Source organism: Clarias gariepinus, chromosome 11 (assembly GCF_024256425.1).
Source record: "Clarias gariepinus isolate MV-2021 ecotype Netherlands chromosome 11, CGAR_prim_01v2, whole genome shotgun sequence".
In the NCBI taxonomy this organism is placed as follows: domain Eukaryota; kingdom Metazoa; phylum Chordata; class Actinopteri; order Siluriformes; family Clariidae; genus Clarias; species Clarias gariepinus.
In genome coordinates, this window is record NC_071110.1 from 32763571 (window position 1) to 32778111 (window position 14541).

Here is a 14541-nt window from a genome sequence, read left to right on the forward strand (position 1 = left end):
ACATCCACTGTACCGTCCTGACCTCACTCCAAAACATTTCCTCTTTCTCCCCTGATGGTGATGAGTGCATTAGTGTAGCAGGGGATTATATAGGGAAATAAAGGAAGTTTGTGTTATGATAATCTGTACAATCAAAAGTCCCACATTGACTTGAACACCCATTGAAACGAGACAGAACGGCGCTGTCTCTCTGACTGACATGTGTTTAATTTAACCTGACTTGCTAAAATAATATCGTCTCTGACTCAGTGTAATATTGAGAAATAATAATATTTCAGTAGTGCGTGGGCTCCTCGTGAGACCGAGACACACCCCAGGGTTTTAATCTCTGCCATAAAAAAATCATTTACGTTTTATATTAAATAATAATAAAGTGAAAATACGCACAAAAAAAACTCTTAATACAATACAAAGAAACTTTCCAGGGTCTAATTACACTTAGTGTGGCAGCTAGGTAAGGAAAAACAGCTTGTGTGTGTGTGTGTGTGTGCGTGTGTGTGTGTGTGTGTGTGTGTGTGTGTGTGGTGCCTTTAGAGAAAAATAGTGTGGCGAAGCGCAGGAGTTCATTATTTTTTCAAAAACAGCATGCATGTTCTATTCCAAAAATATTTGTTCCCCTGCGTTCCCACCTCTGACACTGGAGACTCCTCCTATAAATGTTGAACCACCTTATAACGTATCAACAAGTACACACACTTTATTAATCTGTTTATGATCAGTGTAGCATGCGTCGTCCACATGCTTGTGAATGAGCTGTTGCCATGGCAACCATACCGTATCCGAGCGAGCTCATTAATATCCAGTTCACCTGAGCTACAGTTAGGGCTGCTGTTGGAGGAGAAAACACTTTCACAGACCAATCAGGACACAGAGCCCGGCAGGACAAAGCAGTGCGCGCGCACACACACACACACACACACACACACACATGAATGGTTTTGGATGTTCACACAATCATCTGGACCACTGAGTGTGTCACTGCTGCAATTCCGCAACACACAGATTTACACGACCAGCTCCTGTGAAGCACACAAGTGTCTGACTAATCGATCCTATGAGGAATTAGAGCAACACACACACACACACACACACACACACACACACACGTACAAAGATAGCCTCTAAACTGTAATTTAGGTTAACTCAACCTTTTCAGTACCTGCTTCTAAATGAACACAACATAAGTGTGTGTGTGTGTGTGTGTGTGTGTGTGTGTGTTACACATCAGCCAATGCTGAGTGCTGAGTAAAACTAGGAAGTTTCTCTGTGACCCTGTTAGTAAATGCTTTTCAGGTCGTGACCCAGACTTTACAGACCTGGAAGGTAACTACACTCATGAACTTCATTACTGCACATAAATAAGATTTTCACGTATCTCTACTTTACTTGAGTAACTTTGTGTGGATGCCTTTTTCACTTTTTCTTCACTACATTACTGCATGACATTGGTGTGTAGTTTTTAAAGCAGTAATATCGCCACCTGCTGACTCTTATATGGAACTGTGGTTTGTCTTCCCTCCGTAAAACTCTCAATCTTGTAGCAGGTGTTTGAAATCATCGGCGGAAATGGCTTCAGAATGTGATGAAAACATTATTCTCAACGTCTGAGGAGAGAGAGAGAGAGAGAGAGACTTGATCTGACTTAAGGGCTTCTGTGCTAATAGAACTGTGATACTTTTGATACTTAAATAAGTTTAAAGGTGAGTACTTTTGGACTTTTTTTTATTTGATTTTATCTTTATCTTTGCTTTTTACTTTCTCTATCTATATGTGGTTGTATATATATATATAATGGCTCGCCTGCCTTCACATGCATATGAACTTGAGTAACATCCCATTCCTAATCCATAGGCTTTAATAAGATGTTAGCCCCACCCCTTTGCCTTTTAACTCTTCTGTGAAGGCTTTCCACAAGGTTTAGGAGTGTGTTCATGGGATTTTTTTGACCATTCTTTCAGAAGTATATTTGTAAAGTCAAACACAATGGCACACATTGCATAATGATATGAGAAAAGTGCTGTTCTCCTGGGAACCACCAAACCCAGACTGGTCCACCTGCTCTAGAGTCCAGTGGTGGCGTGCTTTACACCACTGCATCCGATGCTTTGCATTACACTTGATGACGTAAGGCTTAGATGCAGCTGCTCGGCCATGGAAACCCATTCCATGAAGCTCTCTACGCAATGTTCTTGAGCTAACCTGGAGGCCACATGAAGTTTGGAGGTCTGGCAGTATACTTTATATGATAATATAAATATAAAGGTGGCTACACCACCTTATTGTGAGATGTACTGTATAGAGTATACAGTACATCTCACAACAAGGTGGTGTAGCGGTCTCACACTGTGACCATCGCACCTCCGGGGTCCAGGGTTTGATTCCTGCCTTGAGTGTGTCTTGAGTTGTATTCCTAATCCATAGGCTTTATTAGCTTAAAACTTAAGATTAAGTTTTATTATAAGTATTAGATTTTTTTTTATAATTCTGTTGATTCTGAAACATCAAACAATATTATTATCCACTAGAGATTGGATATAAACGTGTAAATCCATATAGAAGTAAAAATAAAATTATGAAATTATCCACTTGATGAACTGTGTGCTCCTAATCATCAACACTTTCTAAAAAATATCAATAAAAAAAATAAATCTGAAAATTTTTTTTAACTCAAATACCTTTAAAGGCAGCAGTGATGGGTTTTTATAATGTATAAAATCTTCCATTTTGATGTTGTTTTTAATTCTAAAGCTTGAACATTGAAGAAATTCGATTTCTGAAAACATGTTCAGTTGATTCTGAACATTTTTGTGTTAGTGTTATTCAGTACTAATTGATTTAAAATTAAATTTGTGTGATTTTATTATTCTTTTTTGTAATGACTGTTTTTGAGGGTTTTTGGTTAATTACAGGACGCAGGACGAGTGGAGAGGCTGTAAACATGTGATGTTCGGTGCTCTTCAGTAAACGCAGCCAGAGAGTGAGAGAGAGAGTGAGAGAGTGAACGAGCCAGAGAGTGTGTGAGTGAGTGAGTAATTAGCGAGCAGTACTTAGCATGTTAATTGGCTCCAAATTTTGTTTGTGTTTTAAGTTGCTCGCTGAAAAACAAAACAACAAAAAAACATCAAATTTATATACAATTATTATTTACATAATTATTAGTTTAATTAACTAATTTTTAAATTTTTTATGTTATAAATGTTATTTAAACGTATTTTTGTGTTAAGTAATATAATCCTGTACATTACACATTAAACACAAGTTCTGTAACACTGACCTAATTAGCTAAGATATTGTTATAAATGTGTAAGGAAAAATTATTAATTTAAATGTATAGTATAAAATTTTTATCGTATACATTCATGAGTGTCTGCAGAACAGGACAGGTGGAGGTGTAGCTGCTCTATTTAAATCAATGTTATCAATGCAAGTAAGCGTCATTTGGTCAGTATTTGTCTTTTGAATATTTAGGGATTTTGCTGAAAGTTGCTTCAAATATTTTATTTATCATTATTTACAGACCACCAAAATACTCTCCAGACTTTATTGAAGAGTTCGCAGAACTGCTCTCAGTTATTTCCTCAGAGTCTGACTGTTTTGCTATAACAGGGGACTTTAATATTTATATTAATAATGCAGAAATCACTACCACAAAAGAAATGATAAGTGTTTTGACCTGATTCAGCATGTGCACGGGCACACACATAATCGTGGACACACTTTAGATTTACTCATCAGTAAGGGACTAAACATCTTATCCATTCTTATTAAGGACGTAGCACTATCTGATCACGTCTGTATTTCCTTTGACATATTGATCTGTTACCACTGAATCTAAATCTGTCTCTGTCAGAAAGAGATGCATTAATGAGAACACAAGTGCACTATTTATGAAGGCTATATCTTTAACACCAAGCATTTCTGCATTTCTGATCTTCTCCTTGATTCCTCTAACTCAAAAGTTAGGAATGTTATTGATGATATTGCTTCGGAAAAGGGTCAGAAAGACGGGCAGACAGAAATCACCATAAAGAAAATCAACAGTAGTTCTGAGTATGAAAAGACGATGTTGAAAAGCTAAGCTGATGTGGTGGAAGACGAAACTTGAAATCCACTATAGCATCTGTAAAGACAGCCTTCGTGCTTTCAATTTAGAACCAGCCATAGCTAGACAGACCTTTTTCTCAAACATTATATACAGTAACTTAAACAACATTCGCACTCTTTTCGCTATTGGTGGGAGTCTGACAAACCCACCAAGTCAAATTCCCATTGAAATGCTCTCTGACAGCAAATGCAGTGAGTTTCCTTCTTTTCTGAGAAAATCTGTAATATTAAAAGGGCTATTAACACATCAAGTAATGCAGAGATCAGAAAAACTCAAACACAACCTCACAAAACAGTTACTATGTCTGTCTTCCAAGGAATTAATAACAAAATATTGGCAGAAATAGTTCAGCACCTCAAATTGTCAACCTGCGACCTTGACACACTTCACTCAAAAGTGTGTTTAACTGTCTAGAAGCAGATCTTTCAAAAGTGGTGAACACTTCACTTCTTTCTGGGACTTTCCTGAATCCTTAAAAAATTGCAGTTGTAAAGCCACTTCTGAAAAAGAGCAATCTTGATAATGCAATAAAGAAAAACTACAGACCAATATCAAATCTTCCTTTTATACGTAAGATTATTGAAAAGATTGTTTTTAATCTTGCTGGACTCTATATTTTGGACTGACAGTACAACTGTTTTCAGATATATTGACAATGAAAAACTTTGTTTCAAAACTTTTGTTGCCAATATAATTGCCATTATAAGAGAGTCAACCAAGCCACAGCAGTGGAGGTATGTTAATACTTCAACCCTTTAAACTCATGTGAATACCTGGACAGTTTTCAATCTGGTTTCCGAGCGCATTCGCGTTCAAATTCGTTTAATTTCTGATTCTGGCAAAATATCAGTGCTGGTACTGCTAGTAAAGTGCTGCGTTTGACACTGTCGATCATAACATACTAATTGAAAGACTGGAAAACTGTGTCAGCTTTCTGGGACGGTACTAAAATGGTTTAGGTCATACTTAGAAGTGAGAGGTTATTATATAAGTATAGGAGAGCACAAGTCTAAGTGGACGTTCATGACATGCGGAGTCCCACAAGGCTCATTTCTTGCACCGCTCCTGTTTAGCGTGTATATGCTCCCACTAAGTCAGATAATGAGAAATGACCAAATTGCCTATCACAGCTATGCTAATGATACCCAGATTTACCTAGCCTTATCTCCAAATGACTACAGCCCCATTGACTTCCTCTGCCAATGCATTGATGAAATTAACAGTTGGATTTGCCAAAATTGAGGTCATGCATTTGGAAACAAAGATGAAGCTCTGAAGGTAAAAGCATACCTTCACTCTAGGGGTCATAAAACAAAAATCAAAGTCAAGAATCTTGGGGTGATTCTGGAGACAGACCTTAGTTTCAGAAGTCATTTCAAAGCAGTAACTAAATCAGCATACTATCATCTTAAAAACATTTCAAGGATTAGATGTTTTGTTTCCAATCAAGACTTAGAGAAACTTGTCCATGCCTTTATCACCAGCAGGGTGGATTATTGTAATGGTCTTCTCACCGGCCTTCCCAAGAAGACCATTAGACAGCTGCAGCTCATCCAGAACGCTGCTGCAGAATCCTAATTAGAACCAGAAAATCCAAACACATCACACCATCCTCAGATTCTTACTCTGGCTTTCTGTAACATTTAGGATAGATTTTAAAGTACTTTTACTAATTTATAAATCACTCAATGGCCTGGGATCTAAATACATTGCCGATATTCTCACTGAATATAAACCTAACAGACCACTCAGGGGCCGGTTTATCAGAAACGCACATTGTTCGCGCACTAAGAAGACTCTTAAGATATATCTTACGTAAAGTGATTACTTTTCTAAGTGTATTTTTCGAACTGTCTCTTAGGAGTCTTCTTAAGTCACTGCCTCTTATGTCCGACGTTACAAGACGCTGTCTACAGTGAAGGTCCTAAATTAGCTGACATCGGTTGCTCAGGAATCGATTTTTTTACTCCTTTTGCATGAAAGCGTAAGAAAAGACGGCACTTTCTATGCAAATTAAACATTGCACAAAATTCTTCCGATAACGTTTATTTCGACATGGGTTACCTTATTACTAGCATGCCATAATAGACAAATATATATAAAAGAAATCATCAAACTGTGGCTAATATTTGCATGTAACCTGTAGTGGCGGTGAAACGAACCAAGTATACAATCATAGTTGATTGACAAACAGCTAACAGTCTTCACCAGCTTCAGAAACAATGTGAAGCATGTCCGTGGCTGGGGTTGTATAGCACACTTATGGAATGAATACGATGAGATGCCAGAGTAGAGGTTCAGTACCCCTATCTCACCTACGTGGTTTCGCGCAGTGGCCTGGTGGCCGTAAGTACGGTTCATCATGATTCAGCGCAAGTTTTTGTCATGTTTAATTTTTATTTTCATTTTTTCTCACAGAAAAGATGAAAACGTAATCACAGCATAAAAACTCGCGGTGAATCATGATGAACCCTACTTACGGCCACGAGGCGAAACCGCGTAGGTGAGATAGGGGTACTAAGCATTACAACCACGCAGAAAAAAAAATGGATGCGGGGTTTGAAACTCCAAAGTTTATTTTCTTATTTAACTAAATCAAATTTCATCATAAAATAAAATGTGTCAAAAGAAAAGTCCATCCAGTCATGAATGATGGCTAATGATATTTTAAACAAAAAGCAGCGAGCAGCTGGACATTGGGACGTGGAGCGTAAGAACAAAGCGCTGGCCTGGCAAGCGCGGGTCTGAGCAGATCAAGAAGCTCCATAATATGTTGCTTTGGAAGGCAAAACTTTTTTTTTTTTAAATAGCGGCAAAATATGAAAAGGGCTGAAGTTTTGACATAAAGGATAAATTTACATGAACCACGTGGCTCCGCGGACGACACCGTCTTCGGTTTAGCGCAACAACACGCTGTATCTCTTTTAATATAATTGTAATTGTTTGCCACCTGTTTAATATTAAAAGTGATCGCCAATTTTAATGCATTAGTCACATTATAATATAGGCTAATTAAAAGTCACTCTATAAGTTCTAATATCAAATAAAATAAAAGTCTTAAACAGGCCTACAGTATATTCCATCATTAATACAACTTTGATAACGTGCCATAATGTGCTGAAACTACACTAAGAGTGAGTTAAGGTTGGTCCAGACCAACCTTACGAACGTGTGACTTACCTAAGAGATACTTAGCGTACGAACGTTTCAGGAAATGCGCCATAACGTTAAGAGAGAGGTTAAGGTACAACTTAGGACCTACTCAGCGATAAGATGCTTTCGAGAAACCGGGCCCTGATCGTTAGGATGAGTCAGTTAGAAATACCAAGGGTTCACACAAAACAAGGGGAGTCGCCTTTAGCCATTATGCTGCCCGCAGTTGGAACCAACTTCCAGAAGAGATCAGATTTGATAAAACATTAGTCACATTTAAATCTAAACTTAAAACACATCTGTTTAGCTGTGCATTTATTAAATGAGCACTGTGCTACGTCCGAACTTACTGCACTGTATTTTATGTTTAGCTTATAATTTTAACTGTTTCTAAATTAAATTTTAGGTAGTTTTAATTGGTTTAATATTTTTATTTTAAATCAAATTTAAATAATTGAAAAGGTTTTACTGCTATTATTTTATATCTCTTTTTATAATTATTTTCTTCTCTTTTATGTAAAGCACTTTGAAAAGTAAGTCATGAAATGTCATAAAAAATGTCATGAAATGCCGGCCTCCCAGGAACCCCTTTAACTGCCCAATCATGAAGAAATGCTAAGTTGGTGACAGGTTTTCCGTTATCTGTTGATCAGGCGTTTCACTCGCGGAATGCTCAGGGAAGCGGCTGCAGTGGGATGTACAGGGTTCTTTAAAATGTTTGCACTGTTTAAATGTTTTGCTGTGGCTAGTTATTGAGTCTCATCACCGTACTTCGCTTGAAGTCTTCTGTAAATGTCAATCGCCTTCGTTCATGAGAAATTTCAGCATGCACACTCATCCTGGTTTGACTTTACGCTCCCTGAATGTAAATATACTGTATTATACTGTTTATCTCATTGATCCAAACAGACATGTCCATACACACACACACACACACACATTAAAATTCCAGACAAGTTAAGTGGTCCAAACTTTAATAAACTAAATCAGGAGGAGGAGGAGGATGTGACGACGCAGATTTTTAATGTAAAAACTGGCAGCCATCACCCAGAATGCTGTGTAAAAAGTCACGTCACTTATGACTTTACATATTTGGAACACGTACAGAGATAGTTCGGAATATATTCATATATGTATTTTGCATTTGCAGATTTTTTTTCGTTTTTTTTTTTTTTTTTTTTTAATCTAGACCAGCCAGATACAATCCGGATGACGATCGTTCAGTCCTTTCTCTGATTTTCATCTTGACGTAGTCCATCCTGGCTGAAAGAGTCCATGGGAATTCCCAGGCTTGTTGTGTTTTTTATTTTTTCTTTTGTTTTCCTTTTTCTAATAAATGCAATTGGTGTCCGTACGAATTCTTAATATTGTTTTCCTTTTTTTTTTAGTCGATCTGCATCGTATAGACTGGTCTGATGCATGTCTGGTGTTCTGTATCTCGTGTCTTCTGTGCATTAAGCCGTCTAAAGCGATCGGACACACGTGAGCACGCGGACTTTCACGCTGACGTTGGTCGCTTGTCATCATCGTCTTCATCGTTTTTGTTTGTGAAGTATAGCAAAGAAAATACAGCAGTCACGTACTGTATCCACCAACCTCTCGCCGTGGCATCACATAGAAAAATAAGCATTGAACAAAAGGATGGATGTCATGTATGAATTCTGGACGGACACGTAGCAGCACATCTTCCATAGGTACATGTTCAGGAATAAGGCACCGCTGCATTATGGGAAAGGGCGTGGCAACCATTTCTTTCTCTTTCTTTCTGTGTCTGAATCAGAACGGAGCCAGAGTGTGCTTTTTCAATTAAAACACAGAACATGGACAACACGGGACATGTGGGGGAAAACCTAACATATATGTGTGTCTGTGTGTGTGTGTGTACGTGTGTGTTTGTGTTTCAAGACCCCAAAATCTGAAACTTTATTTTCATCAGTTATCAAAATGAAAAACGCCAATAGCACCAACGTATAAACCTAGAATCTGTCTCCAAATTGATTTATTATCACATTGCATGTTTAATCCAAACAGCATCACTTTGGTAAACTTTTTTTTTTTTCTGACATAAACTCTTTTTATTGCTTCTAGAGCAACGCATGATGTCATCAGAACTGCCGACCTTCATCTTCAAGATCTTCCTTGTTTTCTAAAAAAAATGGCGAATAAACAATCGGTATCTCAATCTGGAGTTTTCATTATCACCGTCTGCTGAAAACCCCGCCTCCTGTCTTCCATCTCACGACAGTAATCTTTCACAACGCCTCAAGATTCTTACCTGCGAGATGCGCTGATGCTGATGTACAGTAATGTTAGTTCATTAATCTGAAATAAAGTCTATTAACGTTTGTCTAATTTTGCTAACATTAAAGAAAACAAAACAGAAAACTATATTTGACCTACAACAACAATAATTAAAAGTGAAAACAGAAAACAGCGATTGCACTAATGCATTTTGTCAGCCACGTTCGCTGGATTCTACGAAGGACTTATTATTATTATTATCATTATCATTAGTTCACAGTTTTCTTTTCTTTTTAATTTTATTTCCAACTTCTGTTTATCTTCGCATCGTTCCACTTCCTACCAACAGCTGGTAGGTCTGTTTTACACCTGTTTTAAGTCTATTTCATCACGCACGCGTCTGACTCTGAGTCACTTAAAAATCTCCTCCAGATGCACTACTCTGGTACATAAATGCATTTAGTTAATAAAATACAAAATTACGTTAAAAAGAAAATTCGATCGGGTGACGTCTGTAATCTGACCCGAGCATTGGAAATCCACAAAACTGCTAATCGACCCTATTGCCACTTATAGTGATGCAAAATGGGCGGGGCAACAAAGCGATGCAACAAAGTTGAGCGAAGTGTAAGACTTGTTTTTCTTCCTCATTACCAAACCTACTCTGAAATCCTGAGCCGATGGATAAGACTCGCTTTACGGCTAAAAGCTTCAAGTGTTTGAACAGTATCAGTGTTTGTTTTGTTTTCTTGTACATCGAACCATCTAAGCCTATTTCTGACGTTCACTCTGACGCTACGAGACAGTGTTGCATTTCACGAAAGAGTTTTCAACACAAGCACGTCCTTTCTGAATTACTGTTTTCAGCGGAAGGATGTGGGATTTGTGATCAAATGGGTTATTTTTATCTATTATCAAGCTAGCTTGTGTGGATATCACTCTAAAACCATGGCAACTAGCAGTAAAGTAAACGTAGCAAGTCCTGCGAGGTAGCAGTGGTGTGGGATTTGACTGACACAAGGTGAAAGATGGCTCCCGGTGTGCAGTGTGTGGCTGGAGGGAATTTTCATACGGTTCAGGAATCAGAGGAGAACACAAATGACACAAAACCGAACTGGTGTTGCACTGCAAGTGTGTATTGGGACCTGACAAAAAAAAAAAGTCAGCAGGGCAGTTTTTGCCATTTTGACAGAAGCTAGTCACATTGCTTAACATAAGAGTGCATGATGAATTTACTCCTTCATTAAGGATTCCTGCTCTTTTCTGGTCAAGGTCACAAAATTTTTCAGTAAACTGTGGGCGAGAGTCAAGTTTGTCATCGAGGTCAAGAGTGGGCACTAATGGGAGTGTAACAAATTAAGTCAAACTGAATTCACCTGTGATAACTGATGAAATAAAGACGGTAGCTAGTAATGCGCTTGGAGTTTGGGACCGCAACGCGTATGTCTTAGTTCACACCGTGCTCTCAAGCATCCATTCAGTGCTGCTGCTAAACGTGATGCGGCGTTCAGTCAGAGGCGAGACATCGAGCTGTGAGCTGGACTTGTGGCGCCGGGCACGGGCCCGTCTCGGATAGCTGTGGCTCTGGAAGAGCGTATAGTCCCCGTCAAAGGAGAAGCGGTGCCTCGCCCTCGCTAGCTCACTGGGCAGCAACCCAATGGCTGCCGGCGTCCGCTTCCTGTCCCTGTCGCTTGTGCTTGTGCCCATGGGGCAAAGCGACATAGTGGAGCCTGTCAGGCTGCTGTCCGTCTGGGCATCGTCTGACGGCGGGGCTCCTAAACTTGCCCTGCGGGATGGTGGAATGGGTGGAGCAGGTACGAGAGATAAAACCGCCACCTCTGAGTTAACAGGAGGAGACGGTACTTTCGCTTCCTCCTGAGTCTCATTCTCAAGGCTAAGCAGCGCAATAGCATGGCAATCTGTACCGACCGGAGACTCGCCAGCTTGCTCCTGTTTCTTCGATGCCCCACGACTCGACTGGTGAATGCTTCCAGATGTTCCACCTTTGATTTTGGACACATCTGCCGTGCCGTACGCCTTGTATCGGATCATCAGGATGACGATGAAGACAAGCACAGAAGCCACGATGACTCCACCGATGATGATTATCATGGTGCCACCAAGGAACTGCGCTTGAGCAAACTGGCATTGGCCGGTCTCAGGGGCAGTGCGGAAGTGGACACAGCCCACAACACGTGTGGCAGTGAGGGACGTGATCCCATCATCATACACGGCAAGAACGCACAACTCGTAATCGCGTCCCGCCGCCAGGTCGTTGATCCGGAACGTCTTGCTCTCCGAGGGAATCATCCTACAGTCAGAGAGGAGACAAGAAAGACAGAGTAGGGACAGAAAGTCGGATTAGAAATAAATTGTGGGTAGAAATCCATTTTAAAATTTGATTATGATGCAAATGCAGAAATTTAGAAGATCTGATATTAATACAAATGTACCTACTGTACTAAATTTGTTCGCAATTTTTTTTCCAATCCCTATGTTGTTCCCAATTATTCATATTTTTCTTAAACTGAGTACACATGAATCTCTATGGAAAAGTCTGAAAAAGGAAGGGGCCACTGTTCTGATTGCAGGCCTAATGTCCTGATGATAAGGTCGGAAGCTTTACATGGAGGTCACATGCTATCCACTATAACAATGAAATGCGTTCTATGGAAATGAGCTTTAAGGACATGAGCTGGTTTGTACAAAAAAGTAAATGAAGGGATAAGCTTCAAGGATGGGCAGTGGCAGGGTTAGATTTCAACCTGACTTTTGCACAGAATGAGTAGTACATGGCTGGACAAGTGATAACCTGATGAGAACACAGGTAGAGCTCTGCTATCAAATCGGATGTGACATATTTTCTAATCAGTCCATTCACATTCAGTAAGAGCTTTATCCTTGTTAGGATCTGGGAACATTGGATATAAAGCAGAAAGACACCCACTGGTCCATCACAGGACAGCATGCACTCTCATATTTACACCTCGGGGCAATTCAGCATGGCCAGTCCCTATTTTGGGAGGTGGAAGGAAACCGGATGTTCCACAAGGAAACATTTGATACCCCTCTCTGGCACAAACCCGAGCAAAACAGAGATGCTGTAAAATGCCAGTGTAATGTGCTGGATATAAATTAGAATCTTGAGTTGGAAATCATATTTGTCTTTTTGCCAAAGCGTTAACACCAGCTCGGTGCAAATAAAAGCTTGCGCTCGATTTCGACTTTACGTAGGCTGCTTATACTGTATGCTACAGCATCCTCCTACACGGTTTGGCATTACTTCAAGTCAGTACGACCTCTCCTACACAGTCTCGGCCACACTTTTTCCATACGCCTAACGCCTTTAAAACCGCCTGAACTTTCCCATGCAGGGTTCTTCTTTTAGCAGCGAGTGCATTTTCATTAGTGTACACGGCGACCTATTAGCCTGACCCCATTTCAAGATAAAAAACCTGGACCAGATCTTCACTTTTAACTGGACTTAAGTGCATCATCTCAATTATGTGTGGCATTTAACATGTGTCTTATGAGAAAGCACCAGGCCAAGCACGCCAATGGACGCAAATTATACCATGGTTTTATTTAATGCTAAAACCTATGTGGATTTTAGTCTAATTTAAAAAAAAAAAACACTCTGCTTTCGTATTTGCTTTATTAAAGTCCACCTACAGGGAGACTCTTGATAAATTAGTTTTTTTTTTTTTTTTTTTTCCACATTCACACATCGGCTAACACTTCATAACTGCCAATATTGAGATGCTGGTGATTAACACGCTCGTACATGAATTTCTGGCATTTCCGCCCACACACACTCTCCCAGCTTCCCAGCTCTCTGACATTTGGGCAAATTGTAAAGAAAAAAAAGATTGTGCTGCATCCTTCTGAGCTTTTAGGGAGAAAATTTTGGTTAATGAAAAGCTACACTATTTGCATATCATTCTGTTTTTTTTATCCCCTATATGCTTTCATCCCAAAGAGTTTTTATTTTAGCACTGGTTTAAGTTTTCTTAGCACTGGTTCGTAAAGGGAAACACGTGAGCAATTAAGGCTGTACGATGTACTGTGTGACGGTGAGGCTGTTCTGCACACTTCATCCATCAAGATAATGTTTATGACACATCAATTTATTATTTCATGGTCCTTTACTTGTAAAACTAGGTTTGGAATGTCATGGACCTCTCCGTTTACACATGTAAAGTGAGACACAACAGGTAGGTGTTAGTTATTTTTTATATTTTTCCATGAACTGCATTTATCAAATGTCTTCTCTTTGACTGTAATAATGTTAATAAATAAAACTTTTTGGTTTAAACATATAGTTTTTAAATAATTGTTGAGCCGACTAATGACTATTGAATAATATGCAATACTGTTTTAAAGACAGCTTCAATCTCCGTCTCTTCACAATATTTAATGCTCGTCTTTTTTTTAAATTAGTTTCTCTATATTTATTTTTTTCTTTTTCCAGCCCCAAAAATGTTACTTTCCCAATGATATGCATTAGTGAAATTTTTAAATAATAAAATGTTCATTCCTGAACTAAAAACTAATTACATTAATAAATCCTCAAATTATTAATTATTGTTATTTCAGTATTGATTAAATTTTATGCTGAAAAAAATGTTTGGAAAAAAACTGTATGAAATAATCTTGGGTTATGTTTGGGTTATATTTAAAAAGTTTTTTGGGTTTTAAAAAATATACAAAAACAAGGAGGAATGTAAAAAATCACCTGTCAAATTTAATTATATCTGACATATTTAAAACCTTTCCTGCTCTTTTAAACTCTTAATCATGAAATTAATGTAATGGGTAAATTATTATTATTATTATTATTATTATTGTTGTTGCACATTTATGCAAGTCTAATTCAATGCAACATTAATATTATGTATACTATATATTAGTATATAATATATGTTTTAATATTTATATTAAAACATTATTTTCTTTTTTTGTTCCATCTCTTGTCATGGAAATTATTTTTTTCTATTATTTTATTCTTGAGAGTGATTTCTCTTTTTAAGGGAAATACAGTT

General features: G+C 38.4%; 1 protein-coding gene across 1 annotated transcript in view; it reads right to left on the reverse strand.

Moving 5' to 3' along the window:
• Positions 1-9756: 9756 nt before the first annotated feature.
• lrfn1 (leucine rich repeat and fibronectin type III domain containing 1) overlaps positions 9757-14541 on the reverse strand; it is a 54929-nt gene continuing 50144 nt past the window's right edge. The window contains exon 4 of the mRNA XM_053507092.1: positions 9757-11810. Within this exon, the coding sequence (XP_053363067.1) occupies positions 10952-11810 (859 nt within the window). The 3' untranslated portion in view covers positions 9757-10951. The remainder of the gene's footprint in view (positions 11811-14541) is intronic.